General features: G+C 46.5%; 1 protein-coding gene, 1 long non-coding RNA gene and 1 pseudogene across 2 annotated transcripts in view; 2 read left to right on the forward strand and 1 right to left on the reverse strand.

Annotated features, from left to right (window-relative positions):
* LOC106580398 (serine incorporator 5) overlaps positions 1–3,748 on the forward strand; it is a 43,057-nt gene extending 39,309 nt beyond the window's left edge. Inside the window, exon 12 of the mRNA XM_014161409.2 lies at positions 1,349–3,748. Within this exon, the coding sequence (XP_014016884.1) occupies positions 1,349–1,493 (145 nt within the window). The 3' untranslated portion in view covers positions 1,494–3,748. The remainder of the gene's footprint in view (positions 1–1,348) is intronic.
* An 87-nt stretch (positions 3,749–3,835) lies between these two features.
* Positions 3,836–6,150, reverse strand: LOC106580400 (uncharacterized). The gene is made up of 6 exons (XR_001322887.2): positions 5,921–6,150; positions 5,650–5,698; positions 5,260–5,379; positions 4,969–5,165; positions 4,746–4,885; positions 3,836–4,597 (listed from the first exon to the last, which is right to left on the reverse strand). It is a non-coding gene; the product is annotated as an uncharacterized lncRNA (long non-coding RNA).
* Positions 6,151–9,852: 3,702 nt separating this feature from the next.
* Positions 9,853–11,522, forward strand: LOC106580399 (metaxin-3-like; annotated as a pseudogene).
* The last annotated feature ends 4,654 nt before the right edge of the window (positions 11,523–16,176 follow it).

The raw sequence follows: 16,176 nt of genomic DNA on the forward strand, positions 1-16,176 counted from the left end.
TGGGGAAACTTTACACTAGGTTCCAGTTAGTAGAAGAGTTACTGGGGAAACTTTACATTAGGTTCCAGGTAGTAGGAGAGTTACTGGGGAAACTTTAGACTATGTTCCAGTTAGTAGGAGAGTTACTGGGGAAACTTTACACTAGGTTCCAGGTAGTAGGAGAGTTACTGGGGAAACTTTAGACTATGTTCCAGTAAGTAGAAGAGTTACTGGGGAAACTTTACACTAGGTTCCAGTAAGTAGAAGAGTTACTGGGGAAACTTTACACTAGGTTCCAGTAAGTAGAAGAGTTACTGGGGAAACTTTACACTAGGTTCCAGTTAGTAGGAGAGTTACTGGGGAAACTTTAGACTATGTTCCAGTAAGTAGAAGAGTTACTGGGGAAACTTTACACTAGGTTCCAGTAAGTAGGAGAGTTACTGGGGAAACTTTAACCAGGTTCCAGTTAGTAGGAGAGTTACTGGGGAAACTTTACACTAGGTTCCAGTTAGTAGGAGAGTTACTGGGGAAACTTTACACTAGGTTCCAGTAAGTAGAAGAGTTACTGGGGAAACTTTACACTAGGTTCCAGTAAGTAGGAGAGTTACTGGGGAAACTTTACACTAGGTTCCAGTTAGTAGGAGAGTTACTGGGGAAACTTTACACTAGGTTCCAGTAAGTAGAAGAGTTACTGGGGAAACTTTACACTAGGTTCCAGTAAGTAGGAGAGTTACTGGGGAAACTTTACACTAGGTTCCAGTAAGTAGGAGAGTTACTGGGGAAACTTTACACTAGGTTCCAGTAAGTAGAAGAGTTACTGGGGAAACTTTAACCAGGTTCCAGTAAGTAGGAGAGTTACTGGGGAAACTTTACACTAGGTTCCAGTAAGTAGAAGAGTTACTGGGGAAACTTTACACTAGGTTCCAGTAAGTAGGAGAGTTACTGGGGAAACTTTAACCAGGTTCCAGTAAGTAGGAGAGTTACTGGGGAAACTTTACACTAGGTTCCAGTAAGTAGGAGAGTTACTGGGGAAACTTTACACTAGGTTCCAGTTAGTAGGAGAGTTACTGGGGAAACGTTACACTAGGTTCCAGTTAGTAGGAGAGTTACTGGGGAAACTTTACACTAGGTTCCAGTTAGTAGGAGAGTTACTGGGGAAACGTTACACTAGGTTCCAGTTAGTAGGAGAGTTACTGGGGAAACTTTAACCAGGTTCCAGTTAGTAGGAGAGTTACTGGGGAAACGTTACACTAGGTTCCAGTTAGTAGGAGAGTTACTGGGGAAACTTTAACTAGCTTGTGTCTCTGTAGTTATTTAATTCATTTAAATTCAGCATAACACTGAGAGTGTGATGTTTGTTTTCCTGTAGCTATGACAACCATAAGATAGATAAGCTGCTGGATGGCAGCTGGTCCGTGTTCTGGATCAAGATGGCATCGTGCTGGGTCTGTCTCATCCTCTACATCTGGACCCTGGTCGCGCCCATGGTCTGCCCCAAACGCTTCGAGGCCTAACACACACACACACACACTCACTGAAACACAGCCCAACACTACCTTCAGCTTTCTACACGGGGTTTTTGTTGTTTTTAGTGTTTTTTTTATTTCCTTTTTTCACATACATTTTCCTACTTTACATGGTTAAGCTATTGTTTCCTTGAAGGCAGTTGCTCTCTTTTTATTTTTTTACTACCTTTGATACATGGAGTTTTCTGTTACATGCAGGGTTAAAATCATAAACGGACTCTTCAGGGTGCCTAAAACAATGGGCTGGACCAATGTACATACAGTAATTTATGTGGGACCACATGATCATAGTGGTGCCCTGATTCTGTTATGGGATGCCCAGCACCCTTGAGCACCACTGTCAATTAAACCCTTTTACATGTTTGCTTACATTTGTGATTTTTATGTGTGCGAAGCATCTCTGTTTTCCTATGATGGACCCAGACCTCCATATTTTTATGTTATTCCCATAAAGAGAAGTTCCATTTCTCAGGCTCACATATAAGCTGGAAGTGTCTTGCTTGCTTGTTATTGCGCCCTTTTGTAGAAGACGTTTTCTATGCAATGAATCAAAATGTTTTGATTTGATTTGCCTGTCTTCACATGGTCATGTGAATCATTTTAATTAGGAGTAGATATGATGGATTGTGTCCGCACTCCTTTTGAGACAACATTTGTACACAACACTTTTTTGTAGTGTTGTGTTTTCCAAATAAGCCTGTGTGACTAGCAGAGTGCTACCTGGCTGGTAGAGGACTGCCCTGGGACCAGAGTCACTACTAATGAAGGGAGGGAGGCGGAGCAGCAATCATGGAGGGAAGATCAACAGTTTGATTTCAAACATTTGCCAAAGGTAGATCTCAGAAACAAAGAATTGACACACTAAAGTTCTTCACAAGAGTAACCTCTAGAACTGCCACAAATCTCTGATCCTTGGTGTGCTCTCTGATGAAGGGTCACTTTCAGAGACTTTTTCAGGACTGTGAAAACAGAAGGGGATAGGGTTCAAAATGGACCGGGACCTTAGTGTGTAGTGTAGGTTACTTAACACTGGTTGTTGATGTTACTGACTGAACAAACCCAGATCAAGACTTGACTGACAGGGAGCAAAAAACCTTTCTCCAGAAATCCAAATGATTCTGTTGTCATACTTACAACCCTACAGTATATAACCCTTTTGATACTAATATATATATATATGTACACTTTGGTTTAATATAATGATATCTGTTGAAGAAAAACAACTGGAACATTTTTCTATTTAAGATTGAGTCTTTCTCCTTCAATTTAAGATTGCTGAATAGAATAATCACATAACCCTATGAGGCAGCAGTTTGATGAGTTTGTTCATGCATATTTATGCCATAATAAAGTACCCACTGTGACTTTAGTTTCTTCACCTCAGCCATTGTCCTGAGGGGGTTAAACCCATCTGGAAAGGTCGGATGTGCACAATAGGGTTGGGATCCATCCATTATCCATTCAGTATTGTCATGGAGTGAATCGGAATTTCAATTCAACAATAAAAAGTTGCCATAGATTTTCAGTTTAAAAAATCGATTTCAGAAATATAATTTCACTTGAATTGACTGGAACGCCTGGTGTAAAAGGTGTTTCCTAATCAGTTCCTGTACATGTTTGATATTAGCAGATTGTGTCCACGTGTCATTTCAGACAAGTTGTTGTTTGTCCACAGAGCCAGATAGAGGTGACATGGTGTTCTTCAGCTCAGCTCTACACCATCAGCTCAAGCTCATGTTAAACCGTTAGGATCAAAATAGTCTGATTAGGCTCTATGCTGCCATACCTGATATGTTGATGTCCCTTTCTGTTCTCCATTGTTAAGAGGACCACTAGGTGTGTACACAGGAGTGTGAGTGGAATGTGAGTGTGTTTGTTTCATTTATTTGAACAGGAGCACTTGCGTTAGTGAGTTTTGGTCTGTGCAGAACATTTTGTGTGTATGTGTGTGCGTGCATGTGTCTCCAAACACACTCTGCTCACACTAAGGGCTCTATTCAATCCATATGGCAGACGTTCAGCATTACAGCGTGATTGACATTTAAAGGCAATGTTCCCCCGTTAGCGGAGACTGCATTCACGGTAAACACTGCAGATGTCTTGTCGGCTCCATCGGAAATGACCTTTACATTCCTATCACCCAATCTGCAACTCTTCAGCGATACAGGCTGAATAGAGCCCTAATTCTCTGTACACAGTTAGAGTTTGTCCTAAACAACAAATAAAACATGAACAGCCTGTGATTTCGTTGTGTCTGTGTGTTTGTGTAAAGCTGATCACTTATAGCCTCAGCTTGAAATACGGTGCCTTGGGGAAGAAATCACACTGCAATCTACTTAACAACTAGCAATCTATTCAGTTACACACCAAACAAAAGACCCAGAGACGGTATTTTAACAAATGCTCAGAATGTTTATTAATAGATTAACTAAAAGACAAGGGGAATAGATTGTTGATTTGACTGGCCTTACATTAAAAGACACCTGGACAACCAATGTCCAGGTGTCTTTTAATGTACGGCCAGTCAAAACAACAATCTATTCCCCTTGCTCTTCTGTTACCTCCATAGTAGAGGAGACACTAACTAAAGTTTTAACCCCTAGATACACCAACCCTTTCCCCAGATAACACACATACAGGTTTACAACAACACTACAATCATCAATCTTCTAGTTGAACCTATTATAATAGTACAGTATGTACAGACTGCAGAGCACGTCAACACAGCAATAACAAGTAATGTCCGGAAGTCTGTTGCCCTGATGAGTAGACCTCAGTCCTCATCCCAGGCACAAGTCTAGCAGTAATAATAATGCTTTTATATTTGCTTGTGTTAATCCTCCCCTTCACTCCTCTAATAATGCCCACTGAAATGCACTATGCTGCTTAGTCTCTTCTCTCATCTCATCTCCTCTTTTTCCCTTTTCCTCTCTCCATCTCTTTCTCTCCACTCTTCTCTGTCCCATTCTCCCCTTTTTTTCCTCTCAACCACCCCTCTCCCCATCTTTCTCCTCCCCTCCCTCTCTCCCGTCCCGGGTGGGTTTATTCAGTGTTCTGTGCACTGTTCTCCTGGTAGTCTTCAGGTATGGTGTCTGTAGAGGGACAAACACAACAGAGAGGTGTTGACTTAAACACACTGTAGCAGTGACAATCTTGGACAGCTTATGTCCTATCGGCGTGCTGTGACCAGGGCTATTCTCTGTATCTGTCTGCTGGTTGGCTGAGTAAACTGTCACTCACTATTGCAGCGGTACTTGAGGTTGAACCAGATTATGTTTTCTTGGGAGAAAAAGAAGACGCCCAATCTCCCTCCTCCCAAACTGGTGTCTATCTTCACACTGGAGTATGCTACCAGGTTAGGACCCTCTTAGAAACGCGACCTGAACACAACACACACAGGGTTCAGAATGTGTGTGTGTGTGCGCGTGGTTGTTTGTTGGGTGGGTGGTTGTGTGTGTCTCACCTGGTGTATCCAACCTGTGGTCTGTGCTGTAGGTACCAGCGGTAGGATACCTTGTCCTTCCACAGCAGGTGTACCTGGTCGTTGGTGTCTCCTGTATGCCACAGGGAGTTCCTGAGATACTCCCCTGGAACCGTCTTAGACTTCACTGCCTGGAGGAGGGAGAGGGAGAGAAAAAGGAGAAGGTGCGAAAGGAAGTCCTGAAAAAGGATAGAGCAGGGTTGGGTTTGTTTTAAGCATTCTGTGATAGATGACTTTTGTAAAAACATGGAACACACACACACACACACACACCTTGAGCCTTGCCAGGCTCAGCCACAGCTCTGAGGGGTACAGCCTGCCAGTAGGTCTGTTCAGTCTGTTTCCACATGACCACGTAGAAAGAGGAGGAGTCCTGGTAGCCGAAGATCAAACCTGTGTAGTAATCATCAGTCACCGTGTTCACGTGGAAAGTCCCCTCAAAGTCCACCCCACTGAAAGCTGTGTAGTAATCATTAGTCACCGTGTTCACATGGAAAGTCCCCTCAAAGTCCACCCCACTGAAAGCTGTGTAGCCTACTGTACACACACACACAGGCTTATTACATATACACACTGAACGATGTGGGGCCTCCACACACACACACACAACGTAAGTGGCGCAGAGAGGGTGGCCTGTCAAATGGAGAATGAGAGTTGTCTTACCTACAGCAAGGCCAGGGTCAGAGTTCATAGTCTGAACTATCTCCATACCCTGGGGAGAAAGTGAGAGAGAGAGAGTTATGATACTGCAGATGACATTGTACAGAATACTCCATTACCTATACATCATTGGTCAAACTGAATCAAAGAACTCAATCAAGGATCAAACTCGTTTACTTGTATTGTTGCATACTCTCTGACTCTAGCACTGTCAGTGTTCCTCGGTGTCTGCTAGATGACTGAAATGTCAGAATGTAAAAGATGATGAGGTCACCTGGTTGAGGACCACCCAGTTGGGGTCAATCTGGGAGTCGCCCTCAGGGTCCAGTACTGCTGTCTGATAGGCTCTGAAGTTGGTCAGGGTGACCTCAGCATTCTCTGGACAGTTGTCGATCCTGAGACGGTAGTAGTGGAGTATCCTCAGGAGAGTTGTCTAAACACCTTATCCTGGTCCAAGTCTCCTGCACATGCGTCACCCATGTCGACATCTGGAACAGACAGACAGACAGACAGGCAGGGCAGGGCAGGCAGGCAGACAGGGTCACACTGAGATTAGCCAGTGGGTTCTAGGTATGTCACACCCACAGAGTGAGGAACTACTTGAGAGAGCCCACCCACAGAGTGAGGAACTACTTGAGAGAGCCCACCCACAGAGTGAGGAACTACTTGAGAGAGCCCACCCACAGAGTGAGGAACTACTTGAGAGAGCCCACCCACAGTGAGGAACTACTTGAGAGAGCCCACCCACAGAGTGAGGAACTACTTGAGAGAGCCCACCCACAGAGTGAGGAACTACTTGAGAGAGCCCACCCACAGTGTGAGGACTACTTGAGGGCCCACCCACAGAGTGAGGAACTACTTGAGAGAGCCCACCCACAGAGTGGGACTACTTGTGAGAGCCCACCCACAGAGTGAGGAACTACTTGAGAGGGCCCACCCACAGTGAGGAACTACTTGTGAGAGCCCACCCACGAGTGAGGAACTACTTGAGAGAGCCCACGCACAGAGTGAGGAACTACTTTAGGACAGCCCGCCCTTAGTGTGAGGAACTACTTGAGAGAGCCCACCCACAGAGTGAGGAACTACTTGAGAGAGCCCACCCACAGAGTGAGGAACTATTTGAGAGAGCCCACCCACAGTAGGGAATGAAACTAGTGGAGTGACTGACTGTCCTCATCTGTCTGGTTGGTGTCGCACGTGTCTCCTACAAGAACCTCATCAACATCTGACTGTGGGAGAAGAAATAAGAGGGATATTATTCAATATCCTCATGAGGCATGCTACCCTGCTGCTGGCTACATTAGAATTTCAGTCTGAGTAGAGTTTCAGGCTGAGTTTGGGGTTAGGGTGGTGCTATGGTTATGGTTGAAGTTGTTGGTTCTGTAGTGGTTTTGTTGTGGTTGTGTTTCGGTTGAAATGGAGTTATGATTCTATAGGGGTTTTGTTGTGGTTGTGATGTGCTATAGTTGTGTTGTGGTTGTTTTATGGTTACCTGGTTGGGGTTGATCATGTCAGGACAGAAGTCACAGGGGTCTCCCACCCCGTCGTTGTCTCAGTCCCTCTGGTCTGGGTTGGGCACACGCTGGCAGTTATGCAGAATGTTCTTCACGCCTGACCACAAAAACACATACACAGGTAAAATTGTTTGTTTCTTCGGGCCCCAGATGGTAGGGTTTGTTTAAGGCAGAGGTGAATAGTTTCCACTGGCTCTCAGCTGCTGGCAGGGATTATAATGGAATAGAAAAATGTTTTCAGAGGAGACAGACATGACCAAGCACTTAGCGATCCAGGGTTAGAGTGGAAGACATAACCAAACGATCAAGATGTTGGAGGCCTGCCCCAGTGCACAGACAGAAAACATCAAACTGAAACTGGATATGCGCACACACACACACACACACACACACACACACACACATACACATACACACTCAACTGGGACACACTTTCACTATATCTGCCAATGGAACACCGTTTTTTTAAAGGGTTATCTAGTAGCTGAAGAGCACATCATTCAGAATCAGAGCTTTTTATAAAACAACAGTTAGGATTCCAAATGGGTTATTTATGGTGAGAAATGGGAACTCATTTTAAAGCAAGGTTTTTACTAGTGTTTTGAACTTGACGAGGCTGAACCCTACCCCAGCTCCTGTTATCCCTGTAAAGATGAACTAACAGGTAGAAGACCTGGATGGAAGACAGACTGAAACAGACTGAGAGGATGTGAATGGATTCTAGATATGGCTCTGCTCTGTTGAAGCAATGATAAAGTCTGTAAGGGCCAGAGACAGGAGACATGCGGTTTTAAACCAGACAGCTAGACTGACCTCAGACTGTGGTTTGGGAAAATAGATCTTAACGTCATGGATAAATACATCTTAGTGAGAACAAGTACTTCTACAGTCACTTAAAATAAATCACTAGCTGTGGTACAACTCTCTACCCACTGGGCACACACTGGTTGAATCAACATACCTTTTGAGACCCCACCTGGGGGCCACAATTACCGATTATATGTCAGATTCCCGATGATGTCACTCACTTCCAGGGGTGTAATCATTACCCTAAACATTACATTACATTTACATTTAAGTCATTTAGCAGACGCTCTTATCCAGAGTGACTTACAAATTGGTGCATTCACCTTATGATATCCAGTGGAACAACCACTTTACAATAGTGCATCTAAATCTTTTAAGGGGGGGGGTTAGAAGGATTACTTTATCCTATCCTAGGTATTCCTTAAAGAGGTGGGGTTTCAGGTGTCTCCGGAAGGTTGTGATTGACTCCGCTGTCCTGGCGTCGTGAGGGAGCTTGTTCCACCATTGGGGTGCCAGAGCAGCGAACAGTTTTGACTGGGCTGAGCGGGAACTGTGCTTCCTCAGAGGTAGGGAGGCGAGCAGGCCAGAGGTGGATGAACGCAGTGCCCTTGTTTGGGTGTAGGGCCTGATCAGAGCCTGAAGGTATGGAGGTGCCGTTCCCCTCACAGCTCCGTAGGCAAGCACCATGGTCTTGTAGCGGATGCGAGCTTCAACTGGAAGCCAGTGGAGAGAGCGGAGGAGCGGGGTGACGTGAGAGAACTTGGGAAGGTTGAACACCAGACGGGCTGCGGCGTTCTGGATGAGTTGTAGGGGTTTAATGGCACAGGCAGGGAGCCCAGCCAACAGCGAGTTGCAGTAATCTAGACGGGAGATGACAAGTCCCTGGATTAGGACCTGCGCCGCTTCCTGTGTGAGGCAGGGTCGTAGTCTGCGAATGTTGTAGAGCATGAACCTACAGGATCGGGTCACCGCCTTGATGTTAGTGGAGAACGACAGGGTGTTGTCCAGGATCACGCCAAGGTTCTTAGCACTCTGGGAGGAGGACACAAGGGAGTTGTCAACCGTGATGGCGAGATCATGGAACGGGCAGTCCTTCCCCGGGAGGAAGAGCAGCTCCGTCTTGCCGAGGTTCAGCTTGAGGTGGTGATCCGTCATCCACACTGATATGTCTGACAGACATGCAGAGATGCGATTCACCGCCTGGTTAAACATTTGCTAAACGTTCCTATTGTTTCTATTGGACAGGTTCAGCAAACAGGGAATGACCTACCTGAATCTGTCCAATAGAAATGCTAATTTACGTTGCAAAACAGAATTTTTGCAACTGTTTGGAGCAATGATTACACCCCAAATCACAGCAAACAAACTTGGCGGCTTCCATGGAGCTGAGATGCTGGGGAGGTGATTGGGGTTTGCCTTCAGTCCACACAGAGTCCCTCATAGTGCTGGTAAATGCATTCAGGAAAAACTAAATGATGATATGTTCTTTGTGTCGCCAGTGTTCTGTTGCATGGCTGGCTACATTTTCCATTGTTTTATCTGACAATCTTTACCAATTATGAGCAAGGGACACTTTCGTCATGTGTTCCACTCATGGTTGTTTTTATGTAGGCTTTATGGTAGTGTTGTTCAGTAAAGTTTTCAATAGTCTCATGTCTTGTATTTCCTCTGAAAAGCTAACTTCTCTGCTCTCTCTCAAGCTTATGCAAATTTCTCTGGAGCCAAACCCAGATTTACACCCATAGACTGGACGTGGAGGACATGGACAAAAGAAACAGAATTTTGTTGTACTAACACTAGTAATTACATGATCATTATTATGTAATTTAACCTGGTAAAAAAGGTAAATACTAGCTAGTAAGGGATAGAGTACTTTAGGGCTGGATGACTGGATGACTATCTGATGGAAGAGTATCAGTTTTACTGCCTAATGTACATAGACATATATACCACATGCTGCACTTATGAACGGTGAAGTAACACAATATGACACACTTCAAACTCAGTTTCCCCTATGTCCAACACTACAGGCGCGGTTCCAGAGTTGGTCTGCCAGGGATCCACAGTAACAGAACCTGCTCAGATTCTCAACTTCCTGAGAAAACAGGTAATGTCTCCTTTCCTGCCTTCACAGTAAATTAAGTTTTGAAGAACTATAATTATGCAGAGCTAACAACAAGGCCTGTGTGTTGTCTACCAGAGGTTTAATACAGACTAGGAGTTGTTGACGAGGCAGGGAGCAGGCACCATGGCTTACATTGCTCTGCTGGAGGAGAAACTACGACCAGCTCTGGTAAGAACAACCAGTGTGTCTGTAGTTGTAGTGTGCACAGCTTGTTGTGGATGTGTCTGTTGTTTTGCATTTAGACACATTCTGAAAGTGCAGCAGATGGTTTTTGTTTGTGTACTAAGAGTGTTATGTGCCCTGTATTATGTACTATTTTCTAAGTGTGTGTGTGTGTGTGTGTGTGTGTTGTCCTGTAGTTACACACGTTCTGGGTGGACGCTGAGAACTATGCTAACCTGACGCGGCCGTGGTTCGCCTCCCGCTCTCCCTTCCGCCACAACTTCCTGGTCCCTTGTCGCCATGCCAACATGGCCCTGTCCCGTATTTTGCTGACCAAGGGAGATTCCCCTCTACACACCATCACTGAGGTGGAGGGAAAGGTAGGAGAGTCTCCTCTACACACCATCACTGAGGTGGAGGGAAAGGTAGGAGAGTCTCCTCTACACACCATCACTGAGGTGGAGGGAAAGGTAGGAGAGTCTCCTCTACACACCATCACTGAGGTGGAGGGAAAGGTAGGAGAGTCTCCTCTACACACCATCACTGAGGTGGAGGGAAAGGTAGGCCAGGGAGACACACAGTGGGGACTACTTGATACCAAATGATATCTCACCCCTACATTCTAAGTAAATTCTCCTCTCTCCATCCCCCCTCTCGTCAGATTTACAGTGAAGCGAAGGAGTGTCTGAATCTTCTCTCCCACAGATTGGGGACGGACTACTACTTCTTTGGGAACACGTGAGTTCTGGACTACCGTAGTGGGCTGGGTTGGGTATGATTCTATTATGTGTGGCGTATTAATGTATGTGTCTTTCTCTCTGTTCCAGGCCGTCCAGCCTGGATGAGTTTGTGTTTGGCTCTGTAGCTCCCCTCCACAAGGCAAGTCTACCCAGCAGCCCTCTGCAGAGCCACTTCAGACAGCTGGACAACCTCCAACACTTCTGTGACCACATACTCGATGCTCACTTCAGCAGTCATCCCGGTGAAACCAGCATTCTATACCGTGTGTGATTGTCAGCTTGGGCTGTTTATATATTGTTGAATGCTTCAGGTCCAGGAGTTTGGGTTACAAAGAGCCTGTTGTGTTTTTAATAGAACATGGCGGTGAAAATCTGGTGAACTTCAGTTCCTGCAAAGCCTTTTATAAACACAGGATGTGTTACTTTTGGCAGGTTGTCATTTGCAGCAGGAGCAATACCTGTACATGTACAGTGCATTCGGGAAAGTATTCAGACCTCTTGAATTTTTCCACATTTTGTTATGTTACAGCCTTATTCTGAAATATATATTTTTTTTACCCTTTTTTCTCCCCAAATTTGTGGCATCCAATTGGTAGTTACAGTCTTGTCCCATCACTGCAACTCCTGTACGGACTCGGGAGAGGCAAAGGTCGAGAGCTGTGTGTCCCCCGAAACACAACCCAGCCAAGCCACACTGTTTCTTGACACAATGCCCGCTTAACCTGGAAGCCAGCCGCACCAATGTGTCAGAGGAAAACACTGTACACCTGTCGACCATGTCAGCGTGCATTGCGCCCGGACCGCCACAGGAGTCACTATTGTGCGATGGGACAAGAAGATCCCTGCCGGCCAAACCCTCCCCTAACCTGGATGACGCTGGGCCATGGATCTCCCGGTCGTGGCCGGCTGTGACAGAGCCTGGATTCGAACCAGGATCTCTAGTGGCACAGCTAGCACTGCGATGCAGTGCTTTAGACCACTATACCACTCAGGAGGCCACAATTGGATTATATTTTAATGGTCTGTACAATGCTTGTCTGACCAATCAGAATGAATGCTCCATGGGGGTGCTAGTGCGCATGCGAATGGAGTAGAAGCGTTCATACGCTTATTTGTTGTATCTTTAATTGTTACCATTTTAGTTCCAAATTTGCAACAAAAAAAATATATACACGTTATTTAGTATATAACCCAGGCATTGACTAACAGCGAAAAAGTGAAATATGGCGATGAAAACAAACAGCTAACGCAAAGTCTACAAAAGCCCAGGCCCAACAAGCAGCAGCTTGCGCCATTTTGAGTACTGAAGACGACAACTCTTCAGACACCCAGCAACAAGATTCTGCCATGGCAATGTGTCAACAAATGAAAGAGGCTGTAATAAAAACTATCACCGATCGTTTTGACAGGCTCGAAACAAAGTTTGAGTCTCTAAAGACAGCACAGGCCAAACTGAAGAGCCGCATGGACACAGCCGATGAGCCCCTATCTGACCATGACACCTGGATCGGAGGCCTGGAAACCACCTGCCCAACTTAAAAAAATAACGAGGAGCCAAGGTTCTCGACTTAGAAGGCAGAAGTCGCAGGCTGAACATCAAACTTGTGGGGAGTTTGGAGGACGAAGAACAAGGTAAACCTTCAGAGTTCGTGTCCAAGCTCATTCCCAAGCTGCTGGGCGATGACAACTTCCCAAAGCCCCTCATCATTGATCGTGCACACCACTCTCTACAGGCAAAGCCCTCACCAGGTTCCAGGCCGCGCACCATAATCGCAAGGGTACATCACTTTCAGGAAAAGGAGCTCATTCTATGACTTGGACGACAGCGATCTATGGAATACAAAGGCCAAAAGGTTCTCATCTTCCCCGACTACACCATGGTGATGCATTCCGAGATGTGATGCAGACCATGAGAGAGGAGGTGGTGAAATACATCCTGCGTTTTCCAGCAAAGCTGCGTGATCATCACAACGGCATGACAAAAGTCTTCACCAAACCCGAAGAGGCTGCAACCTACTTATCAAAACTACAGCAAACCCTCTGAAAGGGTGAAATCACTCACCATACATTTCTGGGATATTGACTGCACAAACAGTGGATTCTATGTTTATTCATAAGCGGTAATGTACACTGCTCAAAAAAATAAAGGGAACACTTAAACAACACAGTGTAACTCCAAGTCAATCACACTTCTGTGAAATCAAACTGTCCACTTAGGAAGCAACACTGATTGACAATAAATTTCACATGCTGTTGTGCAAATGGAATAGACAACAGGTGGAAATTATAGGCAATTAGCAAGACACCCCCAATAAAGGAGTGGTTCTGCAGGTGGGGACCACAGACCACTTCTCTTCCTATGCTTCCTGGCTGATGTTTTGGTCACTTTTGAATGCTGGCAGTGCTTTCACTCTAGTGGTAGCATGAGACGGAGTCTACAACCCACACAAGTGGCTCAGGTAGTGCAGCTCATCCAGGATGGCACATCAATGCGAGCTGTGGCAAGAAGGTTTGCTGTGTCTGTCAGCGTAGTGTCCAGAGCATGGAGGCGCTACCAGGAGACAGGCCAGTACACCAGGAGACGTGGAGGAGGCCGTAGGAGGGCAACAACCCAGCAGCAGGACCGCTACCTCCGTCTTTGTGCAAGGAGGAGCAGGAGAAGCACTGCCAGAGCCCTGCAAAATGACCTCCAGCAGGCCACAAATGTGCATGTGTCTGCTCAAACGGTCAGAAACAGACTCCATGAGGGTGGTATGAGGGCCCGACGTCCACAGGTGGGGGTTGTGCTTACAGCCCAACACCGTGCAGGGCGTTTGGCATTTGCCAGAGAACACCAAGATTGGCAAATTCGCCACTGGCGCCCTGTGCTCTTCACAGATGAAAGCAGGTTCACACTGAGCACGTGACAGACGTGACAGAGTCTGGAGACGCCGTGGAGAACGTTCTGCTGCCTGCAACATCCTCCAGCATGACCGGTTTGGCGGTGGGTCAGTCATGGTGTGGGGTGGCATTTCTTTGGGGGCCGCACAGCCCTCCATGTGCTCGCCAGAGGTAGCCTGACTGCCATTAGGTACTGAGATGAGATCCTCAGACCCCTTGTGAGACCATATGCTGGTGCGGTTGGCCCTGGGTTCCTCCTAATGCAAGACAATGCTAGACCTCATGTGGCTGGAGTGTGTCAGCAGTTCCTGCAAGAGGAAGGCATTGATGCTATGGACTGGCCCGCCCGTTCCCCAGACCTGAATCCAATTGAGCACATCTGGGACATCATGTCTCACTCCATCCACCAACGCCACGTTGCACCACAGACTGTCCAGGAGTTGGCGGATGCTTTAGTCCAGGTCTGGGAGGAGATCCCTCAGGAGACCATCCGCCACCTCATCAGGAGCATGCCCAGGCATTGTAGGGAGGTCATACAGGCACGTGGAGGCCACACACACTACTGAGGCTCATTTTGACTTGTTTTAAGGACATTACATCAAAGTTGGATCAGCCTGTAGTGTGGTTTTCCACTTTAATTTTGAGTGTGACTCCAAATCCAGACCTCCATGGGTTGATAAATTGGATTTCCATTGATTATTTTTGTGTGATTTTGTTGTCAGCACATTCAACTATGTAAAGAAAAAAGTATTTATTAAGATTATTTCTTTCATTCAGATCTAGGATGTGTTGTTTAAGTGTTCCCTTTATTTTTTTGAGCAGTATATTAATTTGTTTTCCAACAACTGCGGAGAGGGCTGGTAAGACTGATCATGCCAGGGTGTCCTCATTTACGTGTGATGGGGAGAACAGTGCTTCATTTGAGGAAGCAGTGGGGAGGGCAGGGTTCTCTGGGGAAGCAGTGGGGAGGGCGGGCTTCTCTGGGGAAGCAGTGGGGAGGGCGGGCTTCTCTGGGGAAGCAGTGGCGAGGGCGGGCTTCTCTGGGGAGGCAGTGGGGAGGGCGGGGTTCTCTGGGGAAGCAGTGGGGAGGGCAGGCTTCTCTGGGGAAGCAGTGGGGAGGGCGGGCTTCTCTGGGGAAGCAGTGGGGAGGGCGGGGTTCTCTGGGGAAGCAGTGGGGAGGGTGGGCTTCTCTGGGGAAGCAGTGGGGAGGGCGGGGTTCTCTGGGGAAGCAGTGGGGAGGGCGGGCTTCTCTGGGGAAGGAGGGGGGTTCTCTGGGGTCTGTTACTGTGTTTGGTTTTTGTTTTCTGCTGCCAGAAAAGTTTTATTTTAATTTGTACATGCTTAAGATGTTTTATTTGAAATGATTTTGGATATAAATGTCAGGAAACGATCTCGGTGCACCCATCACCCATGAATGGTCATGGGTGCACCTCAGCCACGCTCAAGGTCCTAAACGATATCATAACTGCCATCGATAAGAGACATTACTGTGCAGCCGTCTTCATCGACATGGCCAAGGCTTTCGACTCTGTCAATCACCGCATTCTCATTGGCAGACTCAAAAACCTTAGTTTCTCAAATGACTGCCTCGCCTGGTTCACCAACTACTTCTCAGATAGAGTTCAGTGTGTCAAATCGGAGGGCCTGTTGTCCGGACCTCTGGCAGTCTCTATGTGGGTGCCACAGGGTTCAATTCTCGGGCCGACTCTCTTCTCTGTATACATCAATGATGTCGCTCTTGCTGCTGGTGATTCTCTGATCCACCTCTACGCAGACGACACCATTCTGTATTCTTCTGGCCTTTCTTTAGACACTGTGTTAACTAACCTCCAGATGAGCTTCAATGCCATACAACACTCCTTCCGTAGCCTCCAACTGCTCTTAAATGCAAGTAAAACTAATTGCATGCTCTTCAACCGATCGCTGCCCGCACCCGCCCCTCCGTCTAGCATCACTACTCTGGACGGTTCTGACTTAAAATATGTGGACAACTACAAATACCTAGGTGTCTGGTTAGACTGTAAACTCTCCTTCCAGACTCACATTAAGCATCTCCAATCCCAAATTAAATCTAGAATCTGCTTCCTATTTCGCAACAAAGCCTCCTTCACTTATACTGCCAAACATACCCTCGTAAAACTGACTATCCTACCGATCCTTGACTTCTGCGATGTCATTAACAAAATAGCCTCCAACACTCTGTAGTCTATCACAGTGCCATCCGTTTTGTCACCAAAGCCCCATATACTACCCACCACTGCGATCTGTATGCTTTCGTTGGCTGGCCCTCGCTTCATATTCG

The sequence above is a fragment of the Salmo salar genome, chromosome ssa20 (assembly GCF_905237065.1).
Source record: "Salmo salar chromosome ssa20, Ssal_v3.1, whole genome shotgun sequence".
Lineage (NCBI taxonomy): Eukaryota > Metazoa > Chordata > Actinopteri > Salmoniformes > Salmonidae > Salmo > Salmo salar.